Below are 20,674 nucleotides of genomic sequence, written 5' to 3'. Positions count from 1 at the left end.
ATTCATTTCCAATTTAACTTAAGTTATAATTTTTACAATATCAAGTTTTCAAGCTTGCCTAAAATAATGGTTATAAGAATTTAGTAAACATTTCCAAGATGTTAAACAAAATCATCAGTGTTGTAATGTACTTATGTTAATGTAGATTTTAAAACAAGCGTTTTTCCTTTTGTCCCTTAAAAAGGTACTTAGAAGAGCTTCCAATGTGTAAATGGTGGCAACATTTTTTTTTTAGCTTTTACTCTTGATCACTTGCCTCTCCCCATGATGTAATCACAACAGATACAATTTGTAATATTTACATAGTATATTATTTCCATATAAACTCTTGCTTTTATGCTTACACTTAAAGAATGTCTATTAATAGAACCCTAAGGGAGCTGTGTGTCTATTTCATAGGGAAAAAAGACATCAGTCCCCAATCTGAGTATTTTTACATATTGGCTTGTTCGTTTACTTTCTAATTAGTAGGACAGAACTTTCTTTCTAAATTAAATTTGGAGGATGATTGTGAACTAGAGGCCCACAGTGATATTTTAAGAAAGGAAATTAAAATGTTTGTATGTAAGGAGGCAAGTTTGAAGAAATGCTATATATGTTGCTTTGCAACTAAAAGATACACCACATTGTCCACTTTTTTTTGACATAATTAGGTTTAAATTTAGAAGTAAAGAAATTACATCAAAACACCATCATAACACACCCACAGGTTAAATAATGGCCCCTGAAACAAAACCACATTTATAGTTCATTAATTCTAAGGTAACACATTTTTTAATCTCTGAAATCAAGACACATCTTAACACTGACTCTAGTTTCGATAAAATATAGTAGTTACACAGTATAGGTGAAATCATGTTTCCCCTTAACATCAATGACTGAAAAAGATTCAGGATCTTGGCTTAACAGGATAACTGGATTAACATGTACCAGTTTAACCAATGTCCTGAATAAAGGATCTGAATATGCTCAAGTACTCTAGACTTATGCTGTGTATCTTCACATCTTTTATTTAATCTATTAAAATCAGTTAGTTTAAGATAAACTATCAAATTGGTTATCTAAGTTTAGGATAACCAATTTGATAATTTAAGATAAACTAACACGCTATGGGTTTTCATTTGCAAAATGGGCCTCCATTTAGGTTACCAGTTTTATTCAATTTTTTGAAATATTAAGTAATTTACTAATGACAATAATTAATGGCCTCCCCAAATAATGTTACCAAGCCAATAATTCCAGTTCAATTTATTAAAAGTGGTAAGTAATGTCTAAGATATTTTAAAGGGATAAGGCCATAAAATTAACCAGATTTTTATATTAAACCACCAACCTTCTTTGTAAAAGGTAGTAAAGGTGGTTAAAAAGCCTAATCACGCTAGTAAAATTTTTTCCCCTTAAGAGCTAAGAATGCTAAAGAGGAGTCTTATGAGTCCATGTCCAAATGAGGAAAGTTACAGACTTGCAGATCCAATTTAAATGAAGCAGAAGGAATTTGTATTGTATCTATAAAATCACCAGGCACTTTTTAAAAACTGGATTGAAGATTATCAAATCTCATTCTCTGGAATGCTTTTAAGAGAAAGATAAATTATATTTTGTTTGTGATAGTTTAAGTCAACCCTGTTTAAAAGTTGAGATAGTTGGTATTGTAGTTCCTTCTTTGTAATTATCCATTTAGAATACTGTATTGACAATGCTTCTCTGAAATAGAATGTAAGTACTTATGCATTTGTCTCAATTTTTTAAAAGAAGATGGCATTAGTAAGTTTGTTATGTTCATTCTCCTAATGTTATAACTTGTTGGCACAAGAGAGATTATAAAAAAATAAATAAGGACAATTTGAGGGACAAAATTCTATATACTGCGCTAAATTATATCATGACAAATTAAGATGAAGCTCTTCTACAGAAAATGTTGGACAAAGGTTGCTTATGAATCTTAAAAAAAAAAAAAAAAAGACCCTAAACACTAATTGTAAATGAATATAAAAGTTCTGAAAAATAATATCTATAGCAAAATAGTTTAAGGTTAGTTTTCCCACCAAAGTTGGGAAAGCTATGTGCACTAAAGTACCAAATGTATTTCAATTGAAGTACTGAATCCTCAACCAGACGTAACACAAGAACTTCTATTTTACCTCATTACTTTTCAATTTGCTTGCGAGCCGAGTCATCATTCTATCAGAATCTGGTATGTAACATGAACTTCTCAGATCGTATTCTCTAACAGGTATAGGCCTTTTCTTTTTGCGACGGTGACTTTTACTAGGCTTCTTTCTTCCTACAGCACTGGAAGCGTGCTGCACAGGTTGCTTCAGAGGACTCACGATAGCCCTTAGCTTCTCTTTAGCACCAGCTGGTGGAACTGAGGTGTCCAAAAGCGTTTGGGTTGATTTCTCTACCTCTTCTAGCCTACTGGCACCTGATGTTTTCTTCTTAAGATGTATTCCAAAGAAAGTGGTCCTGGACTGGTATCTATGACGCAGAAAAGCTGAGTATTTTGAAATGTATTTTCTAATTATGTCATTTACTTTGGTCCGAATCCAAACTGACCATTTTTCTGAAGCTATTCTGGCTTTCTGACGGAGAATAATTGCTTTAAATAGCTTTTTAGGAAAACTTGGGTTTTTACTAGTTGTCATAACATTCCTTCTCTGAATTTTCTTTTTACTTTTACTTTCAAAAAACTCATTTCTGACCAATTTTGGAGAGATTTTGGCAACACCATGACTTAAAAGAGTTAGCTGGAAATTACCTCCCTCTGGAACCTCACTAGCATTTACCACCTCTGAATTTTCTAGAAATGTAGAAGATTCACTGGTCCCACGACGTGACCTCAATTCATATCTTGCTGGTATTAGCACATGAGATGTTGAAGCAAGGTTTTGTACAGCATCATTCTCTCCTGCACTAGAGTTTAAGTCACTCTCATGAAGATGAATGTTACACTTACACATGTCAGACTCTGATATCACCAGGTTCGGTGGAAGAGTATTTACAATTTTCAGAAGTGACGGACAATTACGGTTACCCTGTTTATATTTGCACAGAAACTGTAGATCATTATCACAAGCACAGTGGTTCACTTTAGGTGAGCTGCAGGACTCACCTTCCTTCGGTTTAACATTTAGAGAAGAAAGAACACGAACTACAGGTTTGAGATGTACGGACTCCATAATTTTAGTTTGCGATGCAGGCAATTCAACTGTTCCAATCTGGACTTTTTTTTTTTCTTTTCTGTCAGTCTGCAAACACTTTTTTTTTGGTGATTCTTCCTCTTGTCTAACTATTTTTCTTTTCTTCAATGGGTAAGTCACAAAACTGGTTTGAGTTCCATGGCTGACTTTTTCTGTCTGGCTCTGAGAAGCCACATGCCAATTTTGTTTAGAAAGAAACCTCTCCGCTAGAGCATAGTAACAGCATGGTTTCTCTACGGCCACTGCACAGTTATCAACATCTGAAATTCCACCTGCAAAATCATCATGATTTGACACAGTTTGAACTGATGCAGTGGCCTGATTAAAGACAGGCCAGGCAGTCTGTTTTTCTTTATTCAAAGCAATGTTTTTGATCTTAGATTCATCATTAAAGTAACAGCGAAAACGACCTTCCTTAAATTCTTTCACAAGGGCATTAATTTTTGAGTCATTTTCTCTTATTATTTGAGACCATGTTTTCCCCACAAATGAAGGAGGTACATGTGGTGAGGCCTCAATAACTGGTTCATCAGGATCATCCATGACTACCTTGTCTTTTTCCAGGTTTTTTCCAGAATCAACCATGGGAGCAGAGTCTGACTGAGAATCATGGCTCTTTTCTCCTAAGTCAAAAGTTACCCTCTTAACTGAGCGTTTTTTAACAGCATCTCGAGGCTGGTTAGTGTCAGAATGATGGGAGGGATCACACTGAAAACCCATCTCAGAGCAAGATTTACAACTCGTACTTTCTTGATCTCTACGTCTTGACTTCAAAACACCCTTTCTAACTGTTGTCTGACGGATCACTGATGTAGAAGAGGTAGCAGAACCTGCTGCAGAAGAGGTAGCGGAACCTGCTGCAGAAGAGGCAGCGGAACCTGCTGCAGAAGAGGCAGCGGAACCTGCTGCAGAAGAGGCAGCGGAACCTGCTGCAGAAGAGGCAGCGGAACCTGCTGCAGAAGAGGCAGCGGAACCTGCTGCAGAAACACTAGTTTCCCAGCTCTTATCTTTTAGTTCTTTCCAAAGGTTGTCTTCCTTGTCAGTTTGCTGTAGTTGATGAGTCACTGGCTGAGAACTATTTTCCAAATTAAAATTTCTTTCAGAACCACTATATTCACAACTCTTATCTTCCACGTCAATACATTTTCTATCAAGCCCTTGTGACTGGTAAGTCATGGACTGATCGGAGGCATCACCATTAAAATCTATTTCATAACCACATGACTGGCAAGTAGAGTCTCCCAGAATAATATAGTCATTCTTCCGGTTTATTATTCTGAAAGACTCTTTGGGTTGGCTTGCCACTGAATGAGAAGATGCTTCAGAAACATTTCTTAGTTGAGAACCACAGTAGTTACAGTAGTTATTTCCCACATCTACAGGTTCTGCATTTATACAGCTAGTTTCTGGGATAGTCATATGAGGTGGGTCAGTCACTAACTCAAGAGGGACATTAGAATCAGATATTACTTCACGATCACAATCACTATCACTAGCCATCACATCCACAAACACCACCTCTGGAGAATCTGATTCTCCATCTGACATTTGGGATGATGAATTAACTACTATTTGAAAAGAGACATCAGAATCAGACATCATTTCAGAATCACTAGGTTCATTGGACTTTTCTTCCATACCAAGAAGTTCTCTCTTCTGAAAGTTTGTTTCTTTATAAGCCATTTGAGATGGGTCAACTTCTGATTGCAGATGAACACCAGAATCACATCTTATTTCAGAACAACAGGGTGTGTAGTTGTTATTTTCTAGGTCATTGTGATCCTCCTTTTGCAAGTTTATTTCTTTGACAGACACATGAGATTGATCTGCTACAAACTGAACAGGAACATCAGAATCATAACATGCTTCACAATCAACTAGTTTATAGCTCTTATCTTCCAGGTAAATATGGTCTTCCTTCAGACTGATTTCTTTGACAGTTTCCTGCAGCTGGCCAGCCATTGACTGACAAGGATCACTGGAATCAAAATGTATTTCAGGACCACAAGGACCACTGCTCTTAACCTCCAAATTAGCAGGCCCCTCTTCCAAAGTCTGTGTTCGCTGAATCACTGACTGAAAAGGGGTATTTGAAAAATATATTATTCTAGAACCATCAGGTTCATAGCCCTTATCATCCAGACAAACATGTCCTTCTCTTGATAGATTTATTTCTTTAGCAGGCTCTTGAATTTTATTAGTCACAGATTGAAGAGGTTTGTCAGAATCAAAATTTATTTTAGGATCACTAGGTTTAACAATTTTATCTCCCAAGTCAACATGCTCTTTCCAAAGGCTGATCTCTGGAACTACTTCTTCAGCTTGGCCAGCTGCTGGCTGAAGTACATCTATATCAGAATCATATACAATTTTAAAACTCTTGGCTTCATCCCTCTTATCTTCCATGTCAATGTCTTCATTCTTCCAAAGATTTCTTTCTTTAACAGTTTCACTGACCTGGTCAGTCACTGACTGAATAGAGTCATCAGAATCAAAGCTTACTTCAGAATCACAAGCTTGATTGTGCTTATCTTCTACTTCAAAGTGGTCTGGCTCCAAAACAGTTAATTGAGGTCGATCAACTACTGCCTGAACTAAGAAATCAGAATCCGAACTTGTTTCGGAACTATATTGACTATTTTTAATTTCCAAATACATTTGATCTTCACTCGCAAGGTTTGTTTGTTTAATAGCTACCTCGGGTTGGTCAGCTGTAGACTGAAGAGAAACATCAGTATCATGCATTGCCTTTGAACCACGAGGTTCATCAGTCTTATTTTTCAGGCCAACAGTCTCTTCCTTCCACAGGCTTATGCTCTTAATCACTTCAGGACGTTTAAGTGATGTCTGAAGAGAGTCAACAGGATGGAAATTTATTTTAGAATTACTAGGTTTGTTACTTTTATCTTTCAGATCAACATGTTCTTCCTTCCAAAGGGTCAGCTGAGGTTGGTCAGTGACTGAATGAAGAGAGGCATCAATATTCACATTTATTTCAAAACCTTTAAGTACAGTACTTCGACCTTCTGGGTTAATATGATCCTTCTTCAAAACAGCTAGTTGAGGTTTTTCAGCTATTGACTGAGGAAGGATGTCAGAACTGAATAGTAGTTCAGAATCACCAAGATAATGACTCTTCGCTTCTATAATATGCTTCCTTTTCTCTTTTCTCTTAACAGCTATGTGAGGTTCTGCCACAGGGTGAGGGATATCAGAATCTGAATTTATTTCAGAACAACTAAGTTCAACATTTTTACCGTGGAATTCAGCATACTTTTCTTTTTGAAGCCATATATTTTTAACAACTACTTCTGGTTTGTGAATCACTGAATGAAGAGGGATATCAGAATCCAATCTTGTTTTAGAAACACTTAATTCATTAATCTGATTTTCAAAGTGTATATGCTCTTCCTTCTGAAAGTGTATGTCTTTAAAGGAATCTTCAGAATGTCCAGTCATTGACGGAAAAATGGTATTATAAGCAAAATTTAATTCAGAATCAGCAGGCTCATTTTCCTTGTTTTTAAAGAGTACCTGCTCTTCTTTTTGTGGACTTAGCTTTTTATCAGCTACTTCGGGAGGATTAGTCACTGAATGAAGAGGGGCATAAGAATCCAAATTTATTTCAGAATCATTGGGTTTGTCATTCTTCCTTTCTAAATGTACGTATTCTTCTTCCTGAATGATTACTTCTTTAACAGCTACTTCAGGATGATCAATTCCTGAATGAAGGGGAATATCAGAATCAAAAGTTATTTCAGAAATACAAGATTCATTACTCTTATTTTCCAGATCAACAGGTTCCTCCTCACCAACAGCTACTTCAGGTTGGTCAACTACTGAGCAATCAGGAATATCAGAATCAAAAGTTATGTCAGAACTATTTGACTCACAGCTCTCATCTTCCAGGTTAATGTGATCTTCTTTTATTCTTTCAACATCCAGCTGAGACCGCTCAGTAACTGACAGAAGAGGGGAATCGGAATCAAATGTCAACTCAGAACTGGAGCACCCATAGCTCTTAACTTCCATGTCGACATTTAACTCTTTAAGATTTACTTCACCCAAAGCCCCTTGAGGTTGATCATTAGCTGACTGATAAAGAAAAGCATGAGAATCGAAACTTAGATAAGAAATGCTAGCTTGAATACTCTTATTCTCTAGGTCATTATCTACTTTCTGAGGGTTTACTTCTTTAACTGCTACTTGAGATTCATCAGCCACTAATTGAGCATCAGCATGAAAACCCATTTCAGGACCATGAGACTCACAGTTCATATCCACAAGGTCAGCATTCTTCGCTTTCAGAAGATATTTTCCTTCAACAGCCCTCTGGGGTTCATCAGCCACTGTCTCAAGAGAAACATCACAATCAAGATGTGCTTTAGCACGACTGGGTTTACGTTTCTTATTTTTTAGGTGGACGTGTCTGTGTTTCGGTTTTTTTCCTTTGACAGTCACTTGAGGTTGGTCAACTACTGAATGAGGTGAAGTATCACAATCAAAACTTGACTCAGAACAACTGGATCCATAGCTTGCATCAACCAACCTAATGTGAGCCTTCTTCCAAACTTGCTTTTCTGTAACAACCACTGAGGACTCATCAACCACTGACTCAAGTGAGAAAATGGAATCAGCACTTGATTCAGAGCTGGTACATCCATAGTCCCTATCAACCAAACTAATGTGAACCTCCTGAGGAAGGTCTACTTCTTTCACAGGCTGTTGGCGGTACTTTTTAGCTGACTGAGGTAAGTCTTCATCACAATCAGAATTCATTTCGGAACCACTAGTTTCATAGCTTTCGTCAACCAGGCTAATACGCGCTGTATTCTGAAGCCCTCCTTCTTTAACAATCACTTGTGATTGCTTGGTAACTGCCTGAAGAGAATCATTGCGATCAGAACTTTTTTCAGAAACACAAGACTTTTTATTCTTATGTGGTAAATCAGCATGTGTTTCCTCTGAAAGGTTTATTTCTCTGTCAGACATTTCAGATTGATCAGTCAGTGAATGACAAGAAGAACCGCAATCAAAACTCATTTCAGAACCTCTAGATTCATAGTTCTCATCTTCTTGGTCAACTTGCTCTTCCTTCCAAAGGCTTAAGTCTTGGACAGCCTCTTGGGATTGATCAGATGCTGACTGAAGAGGACCACAATCAAACTTCGCTTCAGAACTTACTGAGAACTTTTGTTTCAAAAATGATGACTTCTTAAAAACCAAATGCTCTTCTTCTTGGCTACAATCCATATTTGAAAGTAATTCCTCATGGTGTTTTGGAATGGCATCTTCAAAGATTCCCTTATCAGAAGGCTTGTCAGTTTTATTCAGATTTACTGCTGAGTTAACTGCTAATCTGAAAGAAGATTTAACTCTTACAGAATTTTCAGTACCCTTAAGTTCACAGAATTTAAAGCCAGGTGACAACTCACCCTGAGATCTCACATCTTTCTGTAAAACCAACTTATCAGAATTTACATTTAAAGATTTCCTATTTGATTCTTTAGGATTCTTGTTTGAAACTGAAGTTTCTACATGGGCAGATGGCACAGGATTTCTAGAGACCATGTCTAGTTGTTCAAGGTGTTTGTGAACTTTGTTTGTGTCATATCTGCTAACTGAATCCAAGTGGACTGCTAGTGGTAGCCTAGCAGTAGTAGTCGCAACTGGTCTATCATAAGACCTTTCAGTTAAACAACTAGCAGGAGCATTACAAATCACCGGGGGACGTACTGGATTTTTCCCACTACTTGTAGCTTGACCAATATCTACCGGATTTATTTTTTTCATACCACTCTCAATTTTATGAACAAACTCCAAGGACTGCTGCTGTCCCTTCTCCAGTTTTTGAATAACTGATGGTCGAACTGTTATCTCCTTTACAGGCTCCTGTGATTGATCACTAGGTTCAGAAGTTAACTCTTCAACAGATTCAGAACTCTCAGAGAGTGTTTCTCCTATGGTTTCAGGAGTATCCTCAACGTATTCTTCAGAAAAGAAGTCTTCCAAGTGAACCACTTCAGGTGATGCAGCATTCATAGACATCTCATTTTGTGATGCTCTAAAAAAGAAAAAAAGGAGAAAAAACCCATAAAAATATTCTAACACCTGTCTAAAATGCATTGTGCTATTTTCTTTCTACTATGAGCAATTCTTAAAGAACAAAGAATCGAGGCAATTACACCAAACTGTATATTGAATGGGCTTCAGGGAGGTAATCATTGTAAAAGAAGTATCTACTGAAAAAACAAAAATGGCTCCCTCACATGAGAAATAAATGCAAATTAAACCACGTATCACTTTTAGTCATTAGAGAAGTAAACAGCAAAAAATTTGACACAAGTTACTTAACCTTGTATCCCTCATATTCCACCTCTAAAAAATGGGATGATACTATTTTCCCTCATGAGACCATTTTGAAGAGTAAATTAGTTGTTATGTGTAAAGAGCATTAAAAAGAAAAAAAACTGGCACAATGTAAGCATTCACTAATGTCAGCTATTTTATTTGAACCTACTGTTTTGATAAGGATACTTTAATACACTATTAGTAGGAGTATACATTAGTTAACTTCAGATTATTAGTTAACCTTTTTTTTTTAATATATTTTGTGTTAGTTATAGGCAGACACGATAACTTCATTTTAATTTTATGTGGTGCTGAGGATCAAACACTTGTTAGGCGAGCACTTGTTAGGCGAGCACTATACCATTGAGTCACAACCCCAGCCCATTTTTAGTTAACCCTTTCTGACTGGTAACCTCTATGAAGAGCAATGTGGCAATGTCAATTAAAATTTTATGTATACTCCCTCTGACCTGGGTAATTTCACTCCTGGTTTTCTCATGTGTTTAATTAGGAATATACAAAAATATTCACTCCTTATTTTAAATGAGTGGATCCTGCTTTTTATATTTTTTGGTATTGGGGATTGAACGCAGGGGCACTCGACCACAAGCCAAATTTCCAGCCCTATTTTGCATTTTATTTAGAGACAGGGTCTTACTGAGTTACTTAGCACCTCACTTTTGCTGAGGCTGACTTTGAACTCTCCATCCTCCTGGCTCAGCCTCCCGAGCTGCTGGGATTACAGGTGTTCACCACTGCACTGGGGGGATCTACCTTTTTAAAAATTATTCTAATTTATTTTTTATGTGTTCTTTTTAGATTACATGACAATAGAGTGTATTTTGACATATTATACATAAATGGAGTATAACTTATTCTAATCAGGATCCCATTCTTATGGTTATACTTGATGTGCAGTTTCACTAGTGGTGTATTCATATATGAATAAAGGAAAGTTATGTCCAATTTACTCTTTCCTATTCCAATCCCACTTCCCTTCCCTTCATTCCCTTTATCTAATTCAATGAACTTCTATTCTTCCCTCCCCCACCACCTCTTGTTGTGTGTTAGCATCCACATTTCAGAGAGAACATTTGGCCTTTGGTTTTTTTGGGATTGGCTTATTTCACTTAGCAAAATAGTCTCCTGATGAGTGTTTCTACCTTAATACTCATCAACTGGGCACTGATGAAATAATTAATGGTACTTAATGAAATACAATGTAGGTTTAAAAAATAATAAGGCAGCTTTATGTGCACTAATAAAAATCAGTCACTATAAGCATCATTAATGAAAAGCAAGTGAAGTACATGTAGAACACTAAATATTAAAATGCTAACACTAAAATGGAGGGGAAGGAAAACGATACACCTGGAATATCTATAGAGAGGGCAGGTAAGAAACTGGTCATACTTGGTACCCACAGAGAGAAAAAAAAATTTTTTTGAGATGGGGTCTTGCTATATTGCCCAGGTTGGTCTCTCACCCCTGGCCTCAAGCAATATTCCTACCTCTACCTTTCAAGTAGATACAACTATAGGCATGTGCCACCACACCTGGTTTTTAAGCCATTTTTGAATTATACCTATTTATATGTATTTACCATTCAAATTTTTAAATTGTTTTTTACAAAGACATAAAACTTTATTAACTAAAATCAGCCAAGGAATCTTTTTTACTAGCATCAAGACAAGGATCACTCTTTCATATGTATAAGCAGCTGACCTAAGAATAATACCATGTCCTGAATTCTTAAAGAGGCAAAAATCCAGTCATACAACCATACACCAAGGACTTTCTGCTATGTGACAGGTCCTATGTTAAGTACAGGGGGAAATTGAAAGAACGCTGATCTGCCTCTTAAGGAGCATTCAAGTAGTGGCGGAAGGTGTTACAGAAAATCAGTATAATTCAAAGTGATAAATATCAAAATGTCCAAACCTACAAAAAAGATTAAACTATCACAGTCAAGAGGAGTCTAAGGAGACATGAAAAATTAATGTAAGGCAGTATTCTAGATGGGATTCTCAAAGAGAAAAAGAAGTAAAACAAGAAAACCTTAGTTTAGAAAAACAATTTAGGTTAAAACTAAGGGAATCTAAATAAACAATAGACTTTAATCAGAATATACATTATTAATGTGAGACTTTAACATTAAGGAAACTGAATGAGGGCATATTATAGGAACTCTCTTTACATCTTCTCAATTTTTCTATATATCTAACGCTGTTTTAAAAAATAATCTGTACGGTTGGGGTTGTAGCTCAGTGGTAAAGTGCTTGCTTAGCACATGTGAGGCACTGGGTTCAATCTTCAGCACCACATAAGAAAAAAATAAAGGTATTGTGTTCATCTACAATTAAAAAAAAAAAAAAAAAACACCACAGGGCATTCACTTTCTTAAAAAAAAAGTCTGTAGATCCCCAGCAACACACAATATGGCTATAAAAATCAGAAATTCAGAAATAAGTGAAAGTTAAAAAAAAACCCTAAAATATTTATTAAATATTTTTCAATTTGAGAAATACCATGTTTGCATAAGAGAACAGGCAAATGTACCAACAACATGCAACTATCCTTTTTTAACAAAAGTATTACTGTTATTTTCATTCCCAAATAATTATCTTAATTAATTTAGGATTTGAAAATAAAAGTTAACCCTGACATCAAAATAATATGGGGCAAAAAAATAAAAATAAAAACATATACTTTTGAACTCTAATCAATGAAATTACAGTGCAATAAACACTTTTACCTTAGTTTTCAGAACACTAGACTATTTTCATTTGTCTTAAGGACTATCACAACTATCACTAGTCTCAAAATGAAACTAATTTTAGAACAGAACAGGAAAGGAAAGGAGCAGTACAGAAGGCAGAATCATAAACTTTACAAAATTGATAAAAATCCCCAAAAGATTAGGAACTGCCATCTACATCCTTTGATTTGCTTCTATATTTGTGGGTTTAAAATTATCAAATAAATCATATCCCATATTTCTAGTTATTTGTAATTTAAGTCTATAACATAAAAAGTCCTCCAAAAATCTATCCATTAAAGATAAAGAAAAAAAAAGGTATGTAAGAAAAGTCATATAAAGCTTTTATATAACTACTAAGCTAAAATGTATCTTTTAAAAACAAATAAAACAATCACATATCAAAAGCTGTGAGGTATGGCCAAAATGAAAATATACTTTCAAATACTACCAAGTGAAAAAAGAATTATTAAACACAAATTAACTGAGAATCCAATTCAGGAAGATAGAAAAAGAACCACTGAACTACCCTAGTTAAAAGGAAAGTGAGCCAGGAGCAGTGTGATGCATGCCTGTAATCCCAGGGGCTCAGGAGGCTGAGGCAGGAGGATTGTGAGTTCAAGGTCAGCCTCCGCAACTTAACGAGGCCCTAAGCAATTTATAAGACCCACTCTCTAAATAAAATACCAAAAAAAAGGTCTGGTGATGTGGTTCAGTGGTTAAGTGTCCCTGGGTTTAATCCCCAGCATCAAAAACAAAAAGGAAAGTGAAATAAAGAAAAAAAAAACTAACAAATAAGAAAAATGAATAAAGCTAGAGCTAATTTTTCGGAAGACTAATAAATCTACAGTGTCTAGACAAGGGAAAAGAGAGGGGAAAAGATTTTTTAAAAAACTACAAACCCTATAATTTAGAAAATGCATAAACAAAACAATGTAGTACCTGCACAGATTTTGAAAACTAGAAGGGACAAAATGGTATTCAAGATCAGATATGTGGACTGGGATGTAGAGTTCAGTGGCTACGTGTTTGTCTTGCATTGGCAAAGCCCTGGGTTCCACCCCCAGTTCAAAAAAATAAAATAAAATTAGCTATTCATATGTATATGTATACGTGTGTGTATACGCACACACACAATGCGTGAATTAGATTATATTACATGTGGTGACAACATTTTATATCAGTTGTGATGATATTTTATATCAGTATAAATTAGACATATACATAAAAAAATAAGTAAATCCTGCCTCATACCCCATATAAAAACAAATCTAGGATGATTTAAAATATTTAAAAGAAGAAACAAGGGCATGAAGGAAAAAAAACACATAAAAGAAGCCATAAAGTAAATTTCTCCTTAGATCTGATTATTTAAAAATGTTTAATTTGCCTAGTGATGACTGCCTATAATCCCAGTTACTCAGGAGGCTGAGGCAGAAGATTGCAAGTCTGAGACTGGTCTTGGAAACTTTGAAAGACACTGTCTCAAAAATAAAATAATACACACTGAGGATGTAGCTCAGTGGTAGAGCACCCATGGGTTTCATCCCAGTACCAGGGGAAAAAAAAAAAAATTCCATTTCCATATGGGAAAGAAGGAAAAAAAAGCATGTACAGTTAAAAGACAACAGATTCTATGAAAATACTAGTAACATTAAAATACAAAGAACTATGATAAAAAAAAACTATCATTCATATTTAAATTCTGCTTACAGTTCCAAAGTATAGAAATAACAGAAAAGGGGACAAAATGTATGAACAAACAACACCTAGGTTAAAATATGGCCAATAAGTATATAAAAAGAATTTCTAGTTTACTCATAAGAAAGGGTAACTAAAAGATACCCTTTTCTGGCCTATTATGTTATGGTGGAGAGTGGGAAGAGGTTGAGAATCCCCATTGTTAAATGTGACATAAAATAAGTACCCTCGTGTACTTTTGGTATGAGCATAAATTGGTATTGCCCTCCAGGAAGTATCTATCAACAATCTAAAATATCCATACACAATTTGAATAACAAAATGACAAATAGTAACAGAATAAAACCCAAAGAATAAAAAAAAAAACCTATTAGTTTGTCATGATGTAAATAGGTAACAGAATAAAGCTCTATATAGGGAAAATAAAGCTCTTCTATGTGGCAGAATTCTGATTAATTAATATTTAGTAAACTTCTAGAAAAAAAATGGACACTTAAAATAAGTGGTTAAAAGAGGAGAAATAAGACATTGACAAAGTCTCAAAGTTCTTACCCACAAGATTCTTATTAATTAAAACAGGAAAAAAGTAATTTTAATCAAGTATTTAACTTGAGATATGGCAACATCATATGCCATCAGATCAGCACACAGTAGGGCACAATACCAGTTCTGAGATTTCCTGCCCAAAATGCATAACCTAAGTTCAATCATGAGAATACATCAGACTCAAATTTGGGAATATCCCATAAAATAACTGGTCAGTATACACTTTGAAAAAAGTATCAAGGTCTTAAAAGTAAATATTCAAAAACTGTTCAAGATTAAGGGAGACCAAGGCGATAATGGCAACAACATGCAATATGTGATCATGGATTGGATCCTGGACCAAAACAGAACAACTGACAAAATTCAAATAAGGTTTCTCTATTAGCTATTAGTATGGTAGCTAACAGTATGGCATCTATGTAGTTTCCTAGTTCTGATCATTATACTATTGTTATTTTAAATTTAATATTCAAAGAAATTGGGTAAATATGATGAGAATTTCTTGTACCAGTTTTGTAATGTTTCTGTACACCTGAAATCATTCCATAATGAAAAGTTTAAAAAAATATAGATTTTTTTTTAAGGTCCATATACCCTGATCTAGAAGTTCAAATTCTAGAAACTGAAACCATAGAAATAGAGAATTATAAACTAGAAACACTCATATCTGACCCAGGATAGTCTAAATCAATCTATATGCCAGCTTAAAAAAATAATTTTAAAAGAAGAAATTCCCCACCAAAACATTTTCACCATTTCCAGGTTACTGTCTAACAAAGCAAAGGTTTATCACTTTTCTACTAGAAGGGTGCACCTCAGCTAAGTCTCCAGGTGTGCTTTTTCTTACCTTATCTTCTATAACTAGAGCTGAAAACTCACTATAGTATTTTATCTGATTTTCTTTTCTTTTTTGGCCTTGGGATTTGAACCCAGGATGGCTCTACCATTGAGCGACATTCCTAGCTCTTTTTATTTTTTTATTTTGTGACAGAGTCTGGCTAAATTGCCCAAGCTGCACTTGGATTTGCAATCCTTCTGTCACAGTTTTCCAACTTTCTGGGATTACAGGCATGTACCACCACATTCAGCTTAATCTCATTTTCTTTCTACCAATGTTTTTCTTTAACATAGGACATTAAGTCTTAAATGTTAGCAAAATATTTATTTTTATTAAAACAACCAAAACAGGGCTGGGGAGGCTCAGTCGGTAGAGTGCTTGCCTTGCAAGCACAAGACCCTAGGTTCGATCCCCAGCACCACAAAAAAACAAAACAACAACAACAAAAAAACAACCAAAACAAACATATAAGACATCAAAATTGAGATTATAAAAGGAGACAATTCTACTTGATAACTCTTCTACTCAGAGTTAGCAAACAGTTCCAAAGTTTTTTACTTTCTATTCTTACTCTGCTGGTCACCCAGGTTTTTGGCTACTAATCTTCCCCGCCCCCAATCTTTTATTGGTGCATTATAGTTCTAAGTACTAGAGGAATTTGTTGTTAAATTTTCATACTTGCACACAATGTAACAATATAATTTCTTCAATATCATTTCCCAGTATTTCCCCTTTCAAAGCCATCCCCCGTCCTAGCTCCCTTTCCTCTACTCTACTGATTTCTCTTTAAATTTTCATGAGACCAACCCCCACTTTTCTTTTCATTTTTTCTAACTTTCACATGAGAAAAAACATACAACCGCTGACATTCTGACTTATTTCGCTTAACATAACAGTCTCAAGTTCATCCATTTCCCTGTAAATGACATAATTTGTTACTAATCTTTTAAAAACTGTTTTTTCTCCCCTTTTACCCCCACTTAATCCTATGAAACACTTATAAAAAACAATGATATATAATTATTTATTGACCAAAAACTTTCTTTAGGAAAAAGCATAGTGTAGTCTCGATCTTCTGTAGAAAAATTTTTGTTACCTTTTTGCAGTGATAGGGATTGAACCTAGGGCCTCATGAATGCTAGGCAAGCACTGTACTACTGAACTACACCCCCAGCCCTGTAGTGAAATTTTGTCTAGTGACATCCATTTGTAATTTTTTATTTTTCTTAGCTTAAGTTGCTGGAAGTGCAACTCAGTGATAAAGCACTCCTGCATTCAATCCCATTCAATCCCCAGTACCACCAAAAAAAAAAAAAAAAAAGTAGTAGTAGCAGTAGTAGTTTTGTACCATTTTTAACACAAACTACCTTAACATACAATTATATGATATTAAATTATTCCACTGAGCTACTTTACCTGTTCTCTTGATAATTATATGGGTGGTGTCGCAGTACGTCCTGCAAGAAACGTTCCATCAAACTACTGGTACATATCCGACGTCTACTCTGTCTGGTCAAGCTTCTGTGCTGAGCACTGAACAAATGCTATAAAAAAAAAAAAGTGAGGATTTTTAAACGAGTAATATTCATTAGTAAGAATTCCACAAAATGGATTCAATTATATATTCCTAGTAGAAGTATAAACTGATACCCTCTCTGTAGAGCAATTTGAAAATACAAATTTAAAAACCATAAAAGTATCTTCCCCTTGGATACCATAACTGCATTTCTCTAAATATATCCTAAGAAAATCATCTCAAAGGTAAATGAGATGCCAAAAAAGGTGCTTATCACACTTTGTGATAAAAAACTGGAAACTCTCTAAGTGTCCAACAATGAAATCCTTATATTACAATATGCCCTAGGGTGTAAAACCATGCAGCTACCTATAATAGTACAAGTTTTAATAACATGAAGAAATGTTACATATCAAAATAAAAATAGGAGATGTAAAAATCACATGTAGAGTTTTATCTCAAATTACAGTTTAAAAATGTATAGACAAGTTAATGGAAGAAAATACACCAAAATCTTAAAAGCATTTATATCTGTGGTATAATTATGGATAATTTTAAAGTTTTTCTTATAAATCCTTATTTTTATAATAAAAATCTGATCTGCTAAAAGAGAGAACACGGTTGGATCCTTTTATTTTATTTTGTTGGTACCAGGGATTGAACCCAGGGGGGCTTTACCACTGAGCTAAGTCCCCAGTCCTTTTTATTTTTTATTTTTAAGACAGGGTCTCACTAAGTTGCTTAGGGCCTCACTACAGTGCTGAGGTTGGCCTTATACTTGTGATCCACCTGCTTCAGCCTCCCAATTTGCTGAGATTACAGGTGTGCACCACTGTGCTCCAGCTATATCCTTATATTTTAAAAGGACAAAGATTAATTCACAAAAAGTACTTTTTCCTTCATAGATTAAAAATTCTGCCTTAAGTAAATACTGACATAAATACACTAAATTCTTTTGTCCACAGAAAGATTCTGTCTTAACAAATATTATTTTGTGGACTAAGCATATGATGTACCAAACGTAGTATTATTCTGTTTAGGCAATAGTCTCATTGATTTTCAGTGTATGAATAAAGTGTTCTCTTTAGACATAAAGAACCTGGGCCAAAAAGAAAGTAATTGCCCAGTGTTATATAGCTAACAAATATCAAGGTCGGGACTTGAATCTAAATCTAAAGTTTATATTCTTTTCATGGTATCATGCTAGAACTAATGGAATGTTTCTAACATGTTACAATTTAAAAACATTTAGTTTAATAATACTTGGGGAAATCATGTTTTACACAACATAGTAAACATGCTAAAGAACTTAAAATGAGGTTGCTACCTCCTGACCACCGTTACAACTCTTGGAATTACTTCTTCCATGTTGACTTCAGAAGTTTTCTCTAGTACTCCTTAAGCCCCAGTAATAATCTAAAATTATGACAGTCTTGGGGCTAGAGGAATAGCTCGGTGGTAGAGTATTTGACTAGCATGCACAAAGTCCTAGGTTTGATCCCCAGCACCAAAAAAAATACATATATGACAATCTTGAAATCTTCTTACTATAAAACTCCCCACTGTCCAGTACCCATCATAGGAGTTACACCGCTGGTAGTTGAGGGAATACATGCACAAGGGAACAAAGATTCAATTAAAATCCAACCCTGTCCTCTCTCTGCCAAAGTGAAAAGAAAAAAAGCAATGGAAAACTGCATTTACATAAATTGCAGTAACCACCATATCATATACATCCCAGAAGGGTTCCTTTACAATTTTCGAACTGATATATAATATACATAAAATACAAAAATTATATGCATACAGTTCAAATTATCACCAAGTAAACACATCCATAATCACTTATCCATGAAAAATCAGCAAGCACTAGAAATTTCTCTAATGTCCCATACCAATATTCCTTCCCACTCCCCCCCAAAGTTAGCTACTGTCCTAATTTTTAATACTACAATTGTTCTCCCCAGTACTGGGGAATGAACCCAGGGGCTTGCGCATGCTAGGCAAGCGCTCTACCACTGAGCTACATCCCCAGCACCATCCCCTCCCCTTTTTTTTTCAGTACCAGGGATTGAATCCAGGGGTACTTAACCACTGAGCCACATCCCCAGTCCCTTTTTAAATTTTTTAAAATTTGAGACAGGGTTTTGCTTAGGGCCTCGCTAAGTTGCTGAGGCTGGCTTTGAACTTGTAATCCTCCTGCCTCAACTTCTCAAACTGCTGGGATTACAGGCATGCGCCACTGTGCCTGACCCCCAGACCTTTCGTAAAATTTTGAGACAGGGTCTTGATAAGTTGCCCAGGCTGGCCTGGAACTTGCGATCCTCCTGCCTCAGCCTCCTGAACAGCTGGAATTATAAGCATGCACCACCATGCCCAGAAATACTGTAGTTTTGAAAGTGTCTAAAATTCATATAAATGGAGTCATACAACATTCATTCTTTTGCATTCAGCTTTTCTTACTCAACACTGTATTTGTGATAATCTTCCATGTTAGCTGAGGTTTGGTTATTTTCACATCTGTATTCCATTGTATGACTATATCATAATTTATTTATCCATTCAGACCCTGATGAACATTTGTGTTGTTACCAGCATTTGGCTAGTATAAATAATGTTACAAAGGACCTTCTTACATGTCTTCTAGTGCCAATGCACATGTATTTTTATTGAGTATGTTACTAGGAATGAAACTTCAAGGTCATAAATTTTGCATATGTTCAGTTTTAAGTATTCACTGTAGGCTAGTCTTCCAAAGTAGCTGTACTAATTTATACTTCTACCAGCAATGTATCAGATTGCACTGTTCTACTTCCTCATCAACACTTGGTATTGTCTTTTCAAATTTTAGCTATCGTAGAAAGTGTTCAATTTTATATCACTGTAGCCTTAATCTGCAATCTTTTACAATAGCTTTCATATTCACTGGTCATTTGGCACATCCTCTTTTATGATGAGTCTATTCAAATCTCTTTCTGTTTTTCAAATAGATATTCAGTCTCCTTCTTATTGACTTGTAGAAATTCATTATTTATTCTGGACGCAAGTTCTCTGTTCAGTTATACATGTTTCAAGTATCACCTTCCTCTCTGTGGCTTGCTTTTTCATTTTCTTAAGCATTTTCCAGAGTTTCTTAATTTTGTTGCAGGCCAGTGTGTTAATGGTTTTATTTTTCAGTGCTTTTTGTGTCCAGAAAACTTCCTAACTCCAAAGTCACAAAGAGTTTTTCGGGTTTCTAGAAGCTTTATTGTATTTCTTAAAATATTTATATTTATATTTATAATCCATTTGGAATTCATTTTTGAATAGAGGATGATTCAGTAATAAGATTTCATGTTTTCCCCATATGGATGTCTAATTTCACCAGTATCATTTATTGAACAAAGTCCTACCCTCATTGCTCTGTAATGTCACCTTTGTCATATATCAAATATTCAGATACACCTATTTCTGAAATTTCTAATCCTTATAACTTTGCACCAAGAGTGCACTGTCTCAATGACTGTAGTTTAATAAGTAGAGTATGCTGCTAGAGTATGTCCTCTCATTATGATCTTAAGAGTATCCTGGTTCTTAGTCTTTTTTCATTACCATTTTTATTTTTCAGTTAGCTTAATTTTCATTTAAAAAATACTTTTTCTGAGATTTTGACTGGAATTTCATTGGATAAAAACAACAATATGGGAAAAATTGACATGTTCACAATATTGATTCTTCCCATCCTTGAACTTGAAAATTTCTCAGTATTTATAGCTTTTTTATGT

The 20,674-nt window shown here is 35.1% G+C and overlaps 1 protein-coding gene across 1 annotated transcript in view; it reads right to left on the bottom strand.

The window, feature by feature from the left end:
* Positions 1-244: 244 nt before the first annotated feature.
* The window catches only part of ZDBF2 (zinc finger DBF-type containing 2), a 41,716-nt gene continuing 21,286 nt past the window's right edge, over positions 245-20,674 (bottom strand). The window contains 3 exon segments of the mRNA XM_079135352.1: positions 245-7,162; positions 7,472-9,264; positions 16,811-16,938. Of these exon segments, the coding sequence (XP_078991478.1) occupies positions 2,133-7,162; positions 7,472-9,264; positions 16,811-16,938 (6,951 nt within the window). The 3' untranslated portion in view covers positions 245-2,132.

Source organism: Sciurus vulgaris (assembly GCF_902686455.1).
Source record: "Sciurus vulgaris genome assembly, chromosome: 3".
Taxonomy (NCBI): Eukaryota; Metazoa; Chordata; class Mammalia; order Rodentia; family Sciuridae; genus Sciurus; species Sciurus vulgaris.
Note: the sequence above shows the minus strand (reverse complement) of the source record. Positions and strands in the feature narration are given on the sequence as shown.